Source organism: Sylvia atricapilla, chromosome 26 (genome assembly GCF_009819655.1).
Source record: "Sylvia atricapilla isolate bSylAtr1 chromosome 26, bSylAtr1.pri, whole genome shotgun sequence".
Lineage (NCBI taxonomy): Eukaryota > Metazoa > Chordata > Aves > Passeriformes > Sylviidae > Sylvia > Sylvia atricapilla.
In genome coordinates this window covers 2,629,325-2,646,861 of record NC_089165.1, presented here as the reverse complement: position 1 = coordinate 2,646,861, position 17,537 = coordinate 2,629,325, and the positions used below count along the sequence as shown (strand labels likewise).

The window sequence follows — 17,537 nt, the reverse complement described above, 5'->3', positions numbered from 1 at the left end:
CATGGCGCTCGAACGGCCGGAAGCGGCGCGGGGGGCGTGTCCTGCTACTATTGGGGCGTGGCCTGGTGAGGAAAAAATGGGCGTGACCGTGCTGTTGGGCGACACAGAGGCGTGGCCTATGAGGGGGCGTGGCCAATCAGAGGACGGATGCGCAGAGGAGGCGGGCCTTGCCGTGGGGGGCGTGTCCTGAGCCGTGCGCGCTGACGCAGCGGCCGCGCGCGCCGCCGGGGCCGCGCGCGCCCGCCCGATTCCAACATGGCGGCGGGGGGCGGCGGCGGCCGCGGGGCCGGCGGGGGCAGCGCCCCTCGTTGGGGCGGTGGCGGCGGTGGCGGCGGCCGGGCCGCGCCGCACGAGAAGCTGCCGGTCCACGTGAGTGCGGGGCCGCCCCGGCGGCCGCGATCGCCCCTTCCCCACCCTCCCCACCCCCGCGAAGGGCCGCTCCTCGCCCCCCCGGGACGGCCCCGCCCGCCCCCGCCGTGACCTGCCCTGTCCCGGCCGCGGTGCTGAATTCGCCCCCCGGGGCTTGTCCCTCACCCACCGGTATTGGGGGCTGTCCCGGGGGCTTGTCCCCCTCGCGCCGGGGGCTCCCCCGCCCTCCTCCTCTGGTTCCGTGGGGTCCCCTGGGGCCGCGTCCTGTTCCCCCGGTACCGTGAGGGCTCCCCGGGCCTGTTCCCCGCTCCCCTGGGCCGTGCCCCTCTCCCCGGCCCTGCTGTTCCTCTCTGGTACCGCGGTCATTCTCCCCAGGGACCTGTTCCCGGCTCCCCGGTACCGTGCCCCCCTCCGTGCCTTGACACCCCCAGCACGGGAAGCCCACCGGGGCCTGCCCTCCTCCGGGCCCTCAGCCGGTACCGGGTGCCTTTCCCCGGTGCTGCGGGGCACCCTCGGGGCCGGTTCCCACCCCCTGCAGTGTCTTGAGGTGCTCTGGCCCCAATTCTGGGGTCATGGGGGCCTCCAGGGTCTGATCCTGGGCCTCACCGTGTTCTCCCCCACAGGTGGAGGATGCGCTTTCCTACTTGGACCAGGTGAAGATCCGCTTTGGCAGCGACCCTGCCACCTACAACGGCTTCCTGGAGATCATGAAGGAGTTCAAGAGCCAGAGGTAAAGCCCAGGTCCTGCACCCCAGGGTGCTCTGGGGAGTTCCTCAGCATTTCACAGAATCTCAGGATATCCTGAGCTGGGAGGAATCTTCAGGGATCATCAGTCCAGTCCCTGGCCATGCACAGACACCCCAACAATCCCACCCTGGGCATCCCTGAGAGCTCCTGGAGCTCTGGCAGCCTTGGGGCTGGGACCATTCCCTGAGGAGCCTGAGCACATCCCAAGCCCTGACACAGCTCCAGCTGTTCCTCAGGTCTCAGCCTTTGTGGAGTCTCTCTGCCTGTGCAGAGCCCCCCAGTCTTCACCCCATCATTCCCCCTCTGCACACTCACTGCCCTGCCCTCCAGTGGTGCAGTCATGTGAAGTTGGAGTATTTCTGCCCATCCCGTAATTTTCCAGAGGTGAAGTCCACAGGAGAAGGCAAATCTGCTTTTACTTTCCACTCTGAAATGCAGATCTTGGAAATAAGTGAGGCAGCTTGAGCAGAACCTGAGGCCTGCCATCCCTGGAGGTGGTGGCTGTCCTGCCCCTTTGCCAACCTGCACACTCATCTCTCCTCTCCATGGTTAACATTCCCAGGGCGAGACTGCAGTGGTCATTCCCTCTAACTGGGCTAATTTTTTTATTTTTTTTAAGAATTGCATCTATAACTTACCACATACTTCACATTTCTCTGGTGTTTTCTGGGCTTAACTTGTGTTTCTGATTTGGATAAAAGTAACAAACCCCTCTCAATTTTAGCATTGACACACCTGGAGTCATCCGACGTGTTTCTCAGCTTTTCCATGAGCATCCCGACCTCATTGTAGGATTCAATGCATTTCTTCCTCTGGGCTACAGGATAGAAATTCCAAAGAATGGGAAGTTAAGTATACAGTCACCTTTGAATAGTCAGGTAGGTCACAGAGCTCTTATTCTGTAAATAAACTGTTCCATGGGTCACTGCACATGTCTGCACAGTTTAGCCTGTGGAGATTTATGTCTAGTGCACATTGCTGATGTTTTTAGGTGGTTTTCAAAGCCTGTGATAATGGGTGTAATATAAATTTAGATGTTTGTTCAAAGAATCATAGAATGCTTTGGATTGGAAGGGACTTTAAAGACCAGCTAATTCCAGCCCTGATTTATTCTCAGACCAGGTAGTTTGACTCACCCAGGAATGATGGTTCATCATGGAAACTCCACTTGAACATGAAATATTTCAGTCAGGTTTGGAAACTGAAATTGTAATTGGCCTGACATTGTTAAATGGGTTCCCAGTATGTGTGGGCAGTGGCAAATTTCAAGGGGTGACCCTGGAAGAATTGCTTCAGTCTTCCACTGAGAAACCAGGAAACTTGTTCAGGCAACTGGCAAAAGAACTGTGAAATCATTGAATTGTTTATGTTGGGAAAAGTCTTTAAGATCATGGGATCCCCGTCAGGTACTGTTGGTGTGCAAAACACTTGCTGGGATACAGATGGGTGTTGCCCCTACTTGTTTTTTGTTGTGGTGTGATTGTGGAGCTGAAATAGAGCCATAAACTGAATTCTGCTGATAAACTTGTGGTTTAACTCCATTTAGCAGCACGAACTACCTTTTAAATCTCAGCTCCCTCAGATCTCTCTGTTGCTTAGGAATTAACACCTGTAAGGGCCTTATGTTTAAAATGCCCCTTAAAACGGGCAGTTCCTCTGCAATAGCCAGTAGTAGCAGAACCTGCAGTGGGAAGTGTTTGGTGCAGCCTGTCAGGTGAGGCCAATAAGGCTGTGACAGCCACAAGTCAGGTGGTTCCTACACCAGGGAGAACTTTGGGGATTATTTTAACTGATGGAGCTGATAAACCGGGTAGGGAAATCGATTGGCGACTGAAATACTTTTTTCTTCCTTCTTCACGTGACAGTATTTTTTAGCTGGACACCTCGCCAGCACTGCTGCTGGGTTGTTGTTGACCTGGTCCCTGATCCTTTTCCAACACATCTCGTGTGTCCTGTGCCCCCAGGTGCCCCCAGAGCCCGTTCCCAGCTCGCTCCCTGGCAGTGGGCTGGTTTTGCACTACTCCCAGGAAAACTCCCACAACCACAGCGACTGCTCCGAGGAGTTTCGGCAGCAGCTTCCCTACAAAGAAGATAAATCCCAAATTCCCTTGGAATCTGATTCCGTGGAGTTCAATAATGCCATCAGTTACGTGAATAAGATCAAAACACGTTTCCTTGACCATCCAGAGATTTACAGATCCTTTCTAGAAATCCTTCACACTTACCAGGTAAAAAAGTCATTCCTGGAAGAGGTGGTGGGTTGGCAATGGAGCTGTTGGAGTTGTGATTGTTAAATTTAATCTCTGCCTGTTGAACAGACTTAGAGTTCCCAAGATTTGTGTTTATACAACAGCTGCCCTGTAGATGTTCACAGGAAATGACAAAAGGTGTGAAAATTGTGGATCTTTCTGGGGTGTAAAGAGGTTGTAGCCAAACCTGTCTTTACTCGCCTTCAATTGATTTTGTGATCCTGTGTGTGCATGGAGCCCCTGTAAGAAACTGGGGCTGGCTCAGAGTGCTTTCAGGTTCTGTGGCATTGGTGTTTCTGGCTCAGGATGAGTTTTCTGGCAGAGTGAGGTACCTTTGACTCTGTTGAACATCTTTGTGTATCTTTTCAGAAAGAGCAGCTGAACACCAAGGGCCGACCCTTCCGGGGCATGTCAGAGGAGGAAGTGTTCACTGAAGTGGCCAATCTGTTCCGGGGACAGGAGGATCTGCTCTCCGAGTTTGGACAGTTCCTCCCAGAGGCAAAAAGGTCTTTGGTACGTGCTGAGAGCAGGCCAGGATATTGAATGCTCTGTCTGCATGTAGAATATGCAAAACATGGAAAATCATACAGCCACTAATGAACATTGCTTCTCTTCATTGTTTGGATTTTCTCAGAGCAGGTGACTTAACCACGCTCTGTGTCCTGTTAGGATTCTTTATTTGAGAGGAGAATGTTGAAATCATTATTTATTTACATCAGTTCACAGGAAATGGACCATGTGAAGTGAACAGTGTCCAGAAAACTGAGCACGAGAAGAATCTGGAGCACAGCAAGAAGCGATCCAGGCCGCTGCTGCTCCGTCCTGTTTCTGGCCCAGCAAAGGTATCTTTCAACAAGTAAAAATTTAGAATAACCTCATATTACTTGTGCTTAGTAATTGCTGTGGTAAAGGTGTAATGAGTAGTGTCTTTGATGTATGTAGGTGTATGAGAAACAAAATTTCGAGTTATTTTAATTGCCGTAGAAAAAGGGAATTTTTAATGCATGCTCAAATGTGTGTGGTGACATGTTTGATACTAAATATTGCAACTTTCTGTACTAAGTGTTGGCCCTGGAAAGGGACAATTTATTGCTTCTATGCAGAATCTCAAGTGATTCTCTTTTTTTGTTGTTTCTTCTTAGCTGGGAGACATTTGACAGCGATTGCTGTGAGGACGTGACACAGCAATGCCAGATCACTGCTGGGGAAATACAGGGCCTCAGCCTTTGCAGGGAGCTGTTCTGTGTCAACAGAGTGGAATTTGATGGCATTTGAGTCACAACATTTTAAATATAACTGCTTGTTCTTTTAACAGAAGAAAATGAAGCTGCGAGGTACCAAAGATCTGTCAGTCGCGACAGTGGGGAAATATGGGACCCTGCAAGAGTTTTCCTTCTTTGACAAGGTCAGTATTTGTCCTTTCCTCACATTTTCTGGACTTATCTTAAGTCTTTTACGTGGTTGTTAATTGGTTTTCTGTACAATTTGTGTGTCAGCACTTAAGACACTCCCTGATTTTTCAAGCGGTAGAGAAAGAGCAAGAAAAATTAAAATAGGGGGGTTTGGAAGATGAATAGACTGATAATGAACAATTTTCGAAATACAAGTGGCATTCAGGTGCTGTGATCATCTCTCCCAACTGCTGCAGGTTCGCAGGGTGCTCAAGAGTCAGGAGGTCTATGAGAACTTTCTCCGTTGCATTGCTCTCTTCAACCAGGAGTTGGTCTCTGGCTCTGAGTTGCTCCAGCTTGTTACACCCTTTTTAGGGTAAGTTACTAACTTACCTCTCTACCCTGTGGTACATTGTACATCCTACTCTGTTATTTTTTTGGCGCATTGTGAACTTTATTACAGAAGTTTTGGATTTAACTTAGAAGTTAAATCCAAATCTCCTGGGCAGCGCACAAGAAATTGAAGGTTAATCCAAAATGAGGAGTAATAAAATCTGAACCTTTAAATTTATTTATACAGCTCTTAAAGAGAATTGTGAGGAAGATATTTTCCTGTCTGCTCACACTCTCTGTTCAGTATCTCAAAGTGTAATAAAGGTATAAACATGAAATCTGAGAGCAGGGTTGTGAGGGGGATAAATAGCTCCAGCTCTGCTGTGAGCCTCCTGAGCTGTTTGGCTTCCAGCAGAAGACGGAGAGTCAAATGGCAAGGATCAGTTTCTCCTCAGGCATTTAAGGGGGAGTGTTTGTGTCATTTTCCTACCTTAAGAAAAAAAAACAAACCCTAAAGCAATTCAGAGAGAATGATAACAGAGGTGAACTGTTGGTGAAAGATTTCTCCCTGCAATGCTGAGTTTGTTTAGATATTTCCGCCTCCCTTTTATGACATACATTAACCACCCTAAAGCTGTCACAGCTAAATAACAACATACTTGTGTTTTTGAAGGAAATTCCCAGAACTCTTTGCACAGTTCAAGTCCTTCCTTGGGGTGAAGGAGCTTTCCTTTGCTTCTCCGCTGAGTGACCGCTCCGGGGATGGGATGAGCCGGGAAATTGATTACGCTTCCTGCAAACGCATCGGATCCAGTTACAGGGCTCTCCCAAAAACCTACCAGCAGCCAAAGTGCAGTGGGAGAACAGCCATTTGCAAGGAGGTACTCTGGGATCAGCCTGTTCAGTCCCTGAACTCACATCAGAATTGGAGCGGGGCAGTTCGTGCTACAGCTGCTGAGTGTGGAGTTTCCTATTCAGGGCTAATTCAATTTATTCAGCCAATTTATTGAAATAATACCTACATTTCACTAATTTAATCTAAACCCGTCTCAAATCACATCTCTAATACCTTTTGAGTCTGTGTGCAGACACAAATGTGTTCCTATAGACAGAAAAGAGTATTAAATATCCTGAAATTAATTTTCTAGCAGTAGGCCAGTATGGCCTTTAGGAACAATTTTTCTTGGAAGAGCCCTGTGAGGCAGTGCCTGAAGCACCATTCCCACTGTTGTGGGGAGCTCTGTCTCCTTTATTCACAGCTGCTGATCACTGCAGAGTGATCTCTGTTTGTGAGGTGATAGGGAAGGTGTTACTGAGGTTTCTGAGCAGGGCCCTGCAGTTCCACACAGACCTTAAATCTGTGGAGCAGTGACCTGGGAATTAGGTCTGGAATGTAGGTCTGGAATGTCCTACAGCACCTCAGGGAAGAACTATGCAAAAAGACAAGAGAGAAAACCCCAGGAGAACAGCTCACAAGGCCCTGCTCAATGTCACATCTCTGCACTGTTGCAGGTGTTAAATGACACCTGGGTTTCCTTTCCATCCTGGTCTGAAGACTCCACTTTTGTCAGCTCCAAGAAGACTCCATATGAGGAGCAGCTGCACCGCTGCGAGGACGAGCGCTTTGAGGTACCTCTGCTGCTGAGCCCCTTGCTGCTCCCTCAGAAAGCAAAACCTCGGGATTTTGCTGAATTAATTAGTGGCCAGTTCCTGAAAGTTCTGTTGGTGTTTGTTGGTTTGAGATGGAGTTTGGTGTGTTGTGCTTGGAGTCTAATAGTTCTTCCTAGGCATGAGTCCAGTTCTAAATTGCATGTGACCTTTGGGAGAACTGGCAGAGGTCTACTTTCCAGTAAAAACCTTCCTGCTGCTTCCTGGCTCCACCCCGTGGGGCTGGAACACCTTCCACAAATCTGGGCTGCTGCTCCTCTCCGTGTTCCTGCTCTGCCTGTTCTGACACTGTTTTCTGGGAACTCTCAACAGCTGGATGTTGTCCTGGAGACAAATTTAGCCACAATCCGTGTGCTGGAGAGTGTGCAGAAGAAACTGTCCCGCCTGACCCAGGAAGACCAGGAAAAGTTTCGCCTGGATGATTGTTTGGGAGGAACCTCAGAAGTGATCCAGCGCCGGGCCATCTATCGCATCTACGGGGACAAAGCACCAGAGATCATCGAGAGTCTGAAGAAAAACCCAGTTACTGCTGTCCCTGTGGTTCTTAAGAGGTAATTCCCATTGTGCTGTGTTCTTTAAGAAGCTGGAAAAGGATTTTTAAAGCATTTTTAAACAACAGAATGAAAGGACATAGCCTCAGGCTGTGCTGCTGGAAGTTCTGGTTGGACATCAGGGGGAATTTCTTCACAGAAAGGGTTGTTAAACATTGGAATGGGAGGTGGTGGAGTCCCCATCCCTGGAGGTGTTAAAAAACCAGCTGGACATGGCACTAGTGCTCTGGTCTGGTTGACAAAGCAATGACTGGTCAAAGGTTGGACTTGATGGTCTCAGAGGTCTTTTCCAACCTAAATGGTTTTGTGATTCTGTAGGTGTTGTTTCAGCTCATCATCACTGGTGGTGCTTTCTCAAATTTATTTATTGCTTTCAGGAATCAATTCCAGTTTTCCACTTCTTGCTGCATGACAGTTGGCTACATTAAAATGTTTTGGGTGTGTTTCTGTGCGTGTCTGTCTGAACTGATGTAGACTGTTCATTTATGCAGATTGAAAGCAAAAGAGGAAGAGTGGAGGGAGGCCCAGCAGGGCTTCAACAAGATTTGGAGGGAGCAGTATGAGAAGGCCTATTTGAAATCCCTGGACCACCAGGCTGTCAACTTCAAGCAGAATGACACCAAAGCTCTGCGCTCCAAGAGCTTGCTGAATGAAATTGAGAGTGTCTATGATGAGGTGTGTATGACAGGGAATGACCCTTCCTCTATTCCCTCCCTTGGTAGTGTGACCCAGATGTGTCCACAGCACCTGGGACCATGTGGAAATGGTTGGAAATTGGGTGAAAAACAGCTGATCCCAAGGACAGTGTTAATACTGGCTTAGTCCTCCCGGCAGGGATGGCTCTTGAGCGTGGATTGGGAGGAACTTTATCTGTTTGTCTTTTGATTACAGCATCAGGAGCAGCATTCAGAGGGGAGGAATTCATCCACGAATGAGCCTCATCTTATCTTCATCTATGAAGACAAGCAGATTTTGGAAGATGCAGCATCTCTTATCAGCTATTACGTGAAGAGGCAGCCCACCATCCAAAAGGAGGATCAGGCAACCATCAGGCAGATTGTGCATCACTTCATACCTGAGCTGTTCTTCTCTCAGCCACCTGAACACAACATTTCTGAGGAATCAACAGATGAGGACAGAGAAAACCACCAGGGGCAGAACCTGGATACTCCTGAGCTGCGGAAAAAACATGTGCCTGGGCCTCCAAGCAGTCCTTTGGAGACCAAAACAACCTTCTGTGATGTTACAGCTGCTGAGCCCCACAATACCCTGGATGATGTTTACAGCCTCTTCTTTGTCAATAATAATTGGTATTTCTTCCTGCGCCTTCACCAGACTCTCTGCTCCAGGCTCCTAAAGATCTATCGCCAGGCCCAGAAGCAGCTTCTGGAATACAGGACTGAGAAAGAGAGAGAGAAGCTCCTCTGTGAAGGGAGGAAAGAGAAAACCAATGATCCAGCCATGGAGCTAAGACTGAAGCAACCAAGTAAGAATAATGCAGGGCTTAGTTCACTCTTAATGCCCTGGGTGCCAGTGCACCATTGTGTATGTCTGAGTCACTGAGGCCAGCAGGCAGCTCTGTGAGGGGTGTGGAGGTGCAATCCTCTGCTGTATTGGTGAGTTGTGGACACAGCTCCTTCAGCAGGGCAGTCAGTGTGTCACAGGCTGCTTGACAGAGATTTCCTGCCAGCCTGCTGTGCTCAGGTGCCTCATTGTAGGAATCTGTTACTTTGATTTACAATGCAAACGGCCCCACAAAGAAATAGTTATTGCCCAGGGCAGTCCTGGAAGTGCTTGAGGGAAACTGTCCCAGCCTGTCAGGGCACCTGGCAGGGAACTGCCTGCAAGGACATTCTCCACACCAAATGTTGTGGTCCTTGAGCAGTGCTGCCTCTTGCAGTGCTTGACTTCGTTCTGCCTATTCTCTGTGTGTGAGATGAATTCACTTTCCCCATGCCAGGTGAGGTGGAGCTGGAGGAGTACTACCCAGCCTTCCTGGACATGGTGAGGAGCCTGCTGGACGGGAACATCGACCCCACGCAGTACGAGGACACCCTGCGGGAGATGTTCACCATCCACGCCTACATCGGCTTCACCATGGACAAGCTGGTGCAGAACATCGTGCGCCAGGTGAGGGCTGGGCTGGGGCTGCTCATCTCCCTTTATACAGCCAGGCTGCTCCAGGGGCTCCTCAGCACCCCTCACACACAGCCAGGCTGCTCCAGGGGCTGCTCATCTCCCCTCTCACAGCCAGGCTGCTCCAGGGGCTGCTCATCTCCCCTCACACACAGCCAGGCTGCTCCAGGGGCTGCTCAGCACCCCCCATACACAGCCAGGCTGCTCCAAAAGGCTACTCAGCACCCCTCACACACAGCCAGGCTGCTCCAGGGGCTGCTCAGCACCCCTCACACAGCCAGGCTTCTCCAGGGGCTGCTCATCTCCCCTCACACACAGCCAGGCTGCTCCAGGGGCTGCTCATCACCCCTCACACACAGCCAGGCTGCTCCAGGGGCTGTTCATCTCCCCTCACACACAGCCAGGCTGCTCCAGGGGCTGCTTATCACCCCCCATACACAACCAGGCTGCTCCAAAAGGCTACTCAGCACCCCTCACACACAGCCAGGCTGCTCCAGGGGCTCCTCAGCACCCCCCATACACAGCCAGGCTGCTCCAAAAGGCTACTCAGCACCCCTCACACAGCCAGGCTTCTCCAGGGGCTGCTCATCTCCCATCACACACAGCCAGGTTGCTCCAGGGGCTGCTCATCTCCCCTCTCACAGCCAGGCTGCTCCAGGGGCTGCTCATCTCCCCTCACACACAGCCAGGCTGCTCCAGGGGCTGCTCAGCACCCCTCACACACAGCCAGGCTTCTCCCAGTGCCCTGCAGAGCAGTGGGGCACTGAGCTGGCAGCAAATTCAGACAAAAGTTATGTCTGACAGGGAAGTGCCTCAGCAGAAATTTAGTGAGAGAATTCAGCTTTCATACAGGGACCACCTTAGGAGGATTTACTCTTTCTGGCCTTTCCCAACGTTCTTTGAGTTCCAGTCTTTTCAAAATTCTGCCACACTAAAATACATGTAAGGCAACACAAAAAATGTCCCGTCCTTCTTACTGAAATCTGTCTTCCAGATGTAGTTTTCTAGTTAAGGCACATCAGCCCCTCACTCGCCTCTGTTTCTTTTATTGCAAAGTCATGAAAAAAAGAGTGAGAAATCTCTGGAGTTTGCTGCTTCAGCTGAGTGTGATGCTGTGCTGAGTTTTATACTCCTTTCATGACACACTGGAGTTAACTCTTGGCCCAGGCTTGCTGACTGAATTCCTCCTTTTTTAATGGAAGCTTCACCATCTAGTGAGCGATGACATCTGCTTGAAGGTGGTTGAGCTGTACCTGAACGAGAGGAAGCGAGGAGCTGCTGGGGGTAATTTGTCATCCCGCTGTGTCCGGGCAGCAAAGGAGACCAGCTACCAGTGGAAGGCTGAACGGTGCATGGCAGATGAGAACTGCTTCAAGGTAAGAGCTTTGCTGCCAGGGAACTTCACAAAATCACTGAAAAACTTCAGAAAATCTCCCAAATGGCACTTCAGCTGGGAGAAGTGGGTTTGGAAGCTCCAAGGTGAGAGAGTGAGCAATATGGAGAGAAGGTACCAAAATCAGGGCATGGGCAGTGAGGGGACATTGTGGCTCACTGAGCAGCCCTGCTGCTTCTCTCCTAGAGTCTATTTGTTGTTCAAATGACTTGTGAGTATGCAGCTTTTTATTGTGAACCCTTGTGGCAAATATTTTCTGTAACTTTATCACAGGTCATGTTTCTCCAGAGGAAAGGACAGGTGATCATGACCATTGAGCTGCTGGATACAGAAGAAACCCAGACAGAAGATCCTGTGGAGGTCCAGGTAATACCACAGTGACCGTGGAGTCTGTGTGCCACAAAGCAGATGTCTAAGAATGCTTTCCCTGCTTTCTTGTTCTAAACTGTGAGGCTTTGCCAGAAGGATGGGTTTCCCTGGGAGGTGGGCAGATGACATGTGGGACTGTGGCCATTGAGAGAAAAGGTGCATTAGCAAAAGAGTTTTCACATAAATCATCCTTAGAATAAACAGCTTAGAAATAGGTTCTTTGCAGTGATGTTTATCCTGATGAAGTAAAATCTCACTGGAAATGGTCTCCCTTGTGTAGCACCTGGCCAACTACATGGAGCAGTACGTTGGGGTGGAAGGAGCTCCTAACAACCAGAACGATGGCTTCCTCCTGAAACCAGTCTTTCTGCAAAGGTGAGCTGCTCCCTGCCCTGAGCCACACCTGCAGCAGCTGCTGCTGCCTCCTCCCTGCCCGTGTGCCGGTGGGTTTGGGTGATGTGCTGGCCCCAGGGAAATGCACTCACCTTTGAGGGGCTGCTGCAGGCCAGTGGCCTGCACAGGAATACTGGAACAGAAATTTATGACCACTGCACTGAGGTTTGTTCATGGAGCTGTGTTTGGAATGGAGCAGGATGGGATTGTGGGTCTACTTTGTTCCCATTTCCCTGAATATTTGTCAGAGGAGATGGAGGAAGATCCCGGAGAGAGCCTGAAAAACCAAACGTGCAAAATACAAGTCCCACACTTGTGCTGTGAGCCCTGCCAGCTGAGGAGAGCAGTTCACCAGGTGTGACACATGCTTTGTCATCCTTGTTTTGCTCCAGGAACCTGAAGAAGTTTCGCAAGTGGCAGTGCAAGCAGGTGAGGGCCCTGCGCAGCGAGGTCAAGAGCTCCTGGAAGCGGCTGATCGGCGTGGAGAGCGCCTGCAACGTCGACTGTCGCTTCAAGCTCAACACCCACAAGATGATGTTCATCATGAACTCCGAGGATTACATGTACAGGAGGGGAGCTCTCTGCAGAGCCAAGCAGGTACATCTCCCTTCTGCTCCCTCTGCAGCCCGGGTGGTAGCAGGGATTGGGGGTGGGAGCCAAAACGCAGGTACCAATAATTCTTGTGGCTGAATTCCTGCAAGCTACACCCAAAAGTTACTGCTCTGTGTTGGGTGTAATGTGGAGGAGAGCTGGTAAATGCTCTGTACTTTGGATTAGTTTAGCAGCCTTTTCTTTACATGCAAATTTGAAGTGGGAGTGGCAAACATTAGGAAACGGGTGGTTAAACTCAGGTCTGCTGTTTCCTGTTTCCGTTGGTGTTGCTCCCAAAGCATTGCACACCTCAGGTAGAGCTGAGGGCTTTGGCTTTTCCCCCCAGGAACCTCTCAGTGATCTTTACTAACCTGCTCCCAGGTCCAGCCCGTGGTGCTGCTGAAGCACCACCAGCAGTTCGAGGAGTGGCACAACCGGTGGCTGGAGGAGAACGTGTCCATGGAGGCCGTGGATGTGGTTCAAGACTGGCTGATGGGGGATGAGGACGAGGAGATGGTGCCCTGCAAAACCACCTGTGAGACAGTGAACGTCCACGGGGTGCCAGTGAACAGATACAGAGTCCAGTACAGCCGCCGTCCTGCTTCACCCTGAGCACCCAGACAAGGCAGAGCTTTGCTGGTGAAGCACATTTACTATGAGAATAGTGGTGGGAATGCAATGTATGTATTAATGGTATTTATCCAAACAGCATTTTACTTTGGATTATCATGTATTTTCCATATGGCATAGACTTGTCTCCTTGCAGTGTAATCCTCCAGCCATCATGAAGAGACGTGTGAAAGCTTTTATGGGAAGGGGGCTCTTGGCATTGCTACACACTTTTTAGTAGTTTCCTGGCTTTAGGCCACTGCTGACCAGCTCAGTGAGGGAGTGAACTACCACTAGTGGCTTTGTTGGAGAGGTGGAGCTGGGCTGGTGTTTGAGCAGATGCTGGCAGCTGCTTCCACTTCGAAGGGTTTAATATTCCCCATCTTTCTGCCTTTGTGATATCTTGGAGCCTGCAGAACTCTTGGCTGTACCCTGGGAGTGCCAGCAGGGCTGAGAGCCCCCGGCACAGGAGAGCTTCCTGATCCCTGTGAGCCAACAAGGCAACAAATGACTCTTGTTCCTGGTGCTCTGGTGAGAAAAATGCCAAAACTGACAGGAGGATGGCCAGCACTCAAGGCCCTGACGCTCCCTCATCAACTGAATGTTCTGGAGCATGAACTGAGTGGCAGAACCCTGAGCTGTGGTGCTGGGACAGGAGCGATGCCCAGCTCGAGATCCCCCAGGCACCAGCACTGCTTTGGGAGCCGAGGACCTGCTGCAGACTCTGCCTTCCAGAATATCCGTGGCGAGGAACGTCCATTGCGAGGTCTGGCCTGGTTTTCGGGTTTGTGTTTTGCATGTCGGTGGGCAGCTCCGGAGCTGGGCGTTTCCCGGCGTTTGGCTGTGCACGCCCGGCGCCCCGCGGGGCTGCAGCACGGCGGTGACATCGGCAGATGGAGCTCCGGGAGCGCAGCTGCGAGCTCAGCTCCGGCCCACGGACTCTCCTGTTTCTGCTGGGTCAGCACAAGCGCTGCGTGTGCAGGGACACAGGGAAATCTGCGAGGAGCAGAGCGGGATCCAGCCACAGCCATCCTAGATGAGCTTTTCCACTGAGGCGTCTGTACTGCTATTGAAGCTTTGTTTGCCGTGAAACCTAACACAGCCAGCCCTGATCAGCGCAGAACACTACATCTGACTTAATCCAGTGAGAAATCAAGGAAATGTACTTGTGTCTGTCCTGCAGCCCCACTGTGACTTCACTCCTGTTTTTCAGGGGCCAAGGGCAAGCACACTGTCCATGGAGTGTATTACAAACATAACATTTTGGGGCATACCCAGCCTCCTTTCAGCTTTGCTTCCAACTTTTCCCTGGCTTTTGGGGCAATAGCCCCCCAACCCTGAAACTTTCTGTGGCTTTGATTTTTAGGTGATGATTTCTGCCAGACCCAAGGAGCAGCCTGTAGGATTTGTCCTGGGTTATTTCCACTGTACAACATTTGGTTTCGCAATTGTCTCACTTGACAGTAGAAAAATTGGCCTTTGGGGTACGTTTAATAGAAAACTGTCCCGAGTCTTTGTCTTTTTTGCAAAATAATCAGTGGGAGGGAAGGAGGGAGGCCACTCTCTGGTATTCATGGCCACTTGCACAACCACTGCCAGCAGAGACTTTTCATCAGGAACCCATGTTCTCCTTGTCTGAGTCTCTGCTAAACTTTGGTTCTTGAAATGATCTGAAGGTTCTTCCCCTGCCCTCATTGCAGTGATAAGATGTGGCTCTACAAGGGCTGGAGGGAGCAGGGGGACAAGCCCAGTGCAAAGCACATTGTCCCCTTTTCCCTTCCAGCCAGCTCACCAAAACACACCTCAGTCTTGCTCACCTCTCTGCTGTCTCCCAGTGGAGATGACAATTGTGCCAAATTTTATGGTTTTATGATACAGAAAACTGTTTACTAGAAACTAAGTGGCAACTTGTGGCTTAAAATGCATTTGATTCCAGGTGTACCAAGGTGGGCAACGCCCCTGGGCACTGTCCTGTTCCATCAACCCATTCTAAGTGTACTTCAGGTATTTTTAAGCATCCTTATTTTGTAAACCTTAATTTATAATCTGAACTGATTAAGCAAGACTTTTGCTCTTTGCAGTGTTATTGTCTCGAAGCTGAGAGTAGCAAGGGATGTGAAGGGAATATCAGGCAGGTTTGAGAGGGGCTTGTTCATGTCTGAGGGTTTCAGCTGTGTATCTGCACGACCTCGAGTCAAGAGTTTGTTCTTCCATTTGTTTGAAGGATCTTTGCTTTTGGGCTTGTAATTGCTTTGCCAGCTCCTTGAATGTAGTTTTTTTTATATTTATTTGCACATTCAAGTAAAATAAAATATTGATTTTAAAAGTCTGCAGCTCTGACTGTTTTCTGTTTCTTTTCAACTAATTTAAACGTTGTGACAATCCCCAGAATTGATTGTCTTTTACCTAAAACTGGATTTTAAATGGTAGAAAAGTGCAGTGGAAAGGTTGAAGTTCCTGGCCAGGCTGCAGGGTGTGCTGATGCAGCTGTGTGTCAGCAAGTGCTGTGTGAGGGTGTGAGCAGTGCACTCACTAACAGAAAAGGGAAATACATTCCCTGCAAGCAGAGATCCCACACAGGAGCTGGGGCTGCACTCACGTGGGAGCTGCCAAAACCCCTCCTGGAGCCGAGGCTTGTGGCTGGAGCAGGGAGTCCAGGGGGTGGCACAGTTGCTCCATCAGAGAGGTCTTAAGCAAACACTGGAAGAGCTGGAGCTGTGCCAGGGCTGGGCTGGAGCTCAGGGAAAGGTTCTTCCCCCCGAGGGTGCTGGGGCACTGCCCAGGCTCCCCAGGGAATGGTCCCAGCCCCAAGGTGCCAGAGCTCCAGGAGGGTTTGGACAAGGCTCTCAGGGATGCTCAGGGTGGGATTGTTGGGTGTCTGGGCAGGGGCTGGGATTGGATTTGATCCTTGTGGGTCCCTGGAGCTGTGTCCTGCCAGGCTCAGTGACTTTGTGTACCCTGGTTCCTTCCTACAGCACCTTTGCCAGAGGTGAGGCACAGCCCAGGCCTGGCCCCAGGATTCCCCCACTGAACACAACCAGGGCTCAAGAGAAGGGGCTGATTCCAGCTCCCAACCCCACCAGCACATCTGCTACAGGTTAAGACAACACAACTGCAACCATGAAAATAACCCTCCACCCGCCTTTCCCTCAAGCCTCCCCAAATTCCTGGGTAATAACATGTTTTACTGTGTTCCCTGTGAGCTCTGCACGACAAATGAATGAGTGGATTTTGCAAATTAAGCCGTAGTGATGTGACCCAGAGCTGATAGGAGTTTCCTTGACATCATCCCCAACACTTCCGTTGCCATAACAAAAGGCAGCTCTGCTCCCTGTGTAGCCCCCTGCTCGCTCACAGGGAAACAAACTGTTGTTCTCCCCATAACAATCCTCTGGGGCATCGATTGCGTGGAATAATCTGACACAAATGTTGGTGGTGGGCTCTCAGAGGACACAGCCCACTTTGCACAAGTCTTCCCTTGGCCCTCTCACAAAGGGGATGAGGGGAGGGACAGCCAGATGTGACATGAGAGCACTTGGACATCTCAGTGAGTGGATGACTCTGGCAGCAGCAAAGAGCTTAAACCCATTCTTCAGGTTTGCAGGATGGGATTGGTATAAATGGTTCGCACAATTAAACTCAGAGTTGCTAAAAGGAGTACCTGAGTTCAGCATTTTACATTTCAGGACTTTTTTACTTGTTTCTACATCACAGGGATGCACTGGGAGGGTCAGGGCTGTGAACCAGTGAGAGAGTCTGGAACTGTGTGTGTGAACAGGAATTGAGGTTTCCTTCATGTTTTAGCCATTGCTCTGCATTAGAACTAACTAATTCAATTTAAAGACTAAATTAAAGTTTAGCAACTCCTAACCTGTGCTGAAAGAATGAATCCAAAGATCTATAGTGCTGAAAAGGAATGATGATGATGATGATGATGATGATGGCTCTGTCAGCCAGGTAGCCCTCACCCCAGTGCCACTATCTTGCTGAGAAAGGTCCCCCAAAAGCTATCCCAGAACGCTGAGTTATAGGGGTGTTAATAAGCTTCAAATAGTCCAGGAAAATATCTTCAACAGATTTTCACGCTGTGAAGTGAAAACTGCCAACAAGCAGAAGAGCAGTTCTGAAAATCCTCCCTGAGGAGAATGGATGGGATCACCCAGGGAAGAGATTGGGTGGGATCCCAGAGGAACAGGAGAGCTGTAGGATAAGCAGGTGAGAGAGGAGATTCCCTGGAGCCATGGAGAGTCTCAGGCTGGCCCAGGGAGAAGGAGGGGACCTGACAGTGTCTGAGATTTGAGGGCACCTTGCACATGCAGAGCCTGCAGAGACAGCTCCGTGCTGCTGCTCAGGAACCCTCTGGAGCTGCTGGACCAGAGCAGCAACAGTGAATCCCATCCTTTACCCACCACAGTTTGCTCTTCCAAGTCTCCAAGATGTACAGGACAGGCCAGGTGGTGTCTGTACCCTCCCTCTGAGCTCCGAGATCCCCAGCCCGATTTCCAGCATGACATCTTTTGGGTTCAGAGCCACGGAATAGAAGAGCCTCTGCTCCCAGGAGATGATCTATTGCACAATGAATTACTTTAAAACCAAATTGTTACCCCACAGGGCAGGGATCACACGACTTAAAGAGATGTTAACAAGCCGTGACAAACCTCTGGCATTAGAATTTTCAGGCAAGCTGTTCTGCATCTAAGGCAGTCACTAAAGATCACACAGCATCTGAAAAATGAAG

The 17,537-nt window shown here is 50.3% G+C and overlaps 1 protein-coding gene across 2 annotated transcripts; it reads left to right on the top strand.

The window, feature by feature from the left end:
• The first annotated feature begins 250 nt into the window (after positions 1–250).
• SIN3B (SIN3 transcription regulator family member B) lies at positions 251–15,132 on the top strand. 2 transcript variants are annotated; one of them, XM_066336380.1, is made up of 19 exons: positions 251–369; positions 993–1,099; positions 1,841–1,994; positions 3,081–3,344; positions 3,735–3,878; positions 4,085–4,207; positions 4,681–4,770; positions 5,014–5,132; positions 5,763–5,970; positions 6,602–6,718; positions 7,070–7,308; positions 7,800–7,983; positions 8,200–8,794; positions 9,269–9,438; positions 10,647–10,820; positions 11,111–11,203; positions 11,487–11,581; positions 11,992–12,196; positions 12,572–15,132. In XM_066336380.1, exons 1-19 carry the CDS (start codon positions 256–258, stop codon positions 12,800–12,802), a joined length of 3,426 nt encoding a protein of 1,141 aa, XP_066192477.1. In that variant the 5' UTR covers positions 251–255; the 3' UTR covers positions 12,803–15,132. The 2 variants fall into 2 exon arrangements, with proteins under 2 accessions (XP_066192477.1, XP_066192478.1); XM_066336381.1 differs by lacking the exons at positions 251–369; positions 993–1,099; positions 1,841–1,994; positions 3,081–3,344 and having other exon boundaries at positions 3,872–4,004.
• The last annotated feature ends 2,405 nt before the right edge of the window (positions 15,133–17,537 follow it).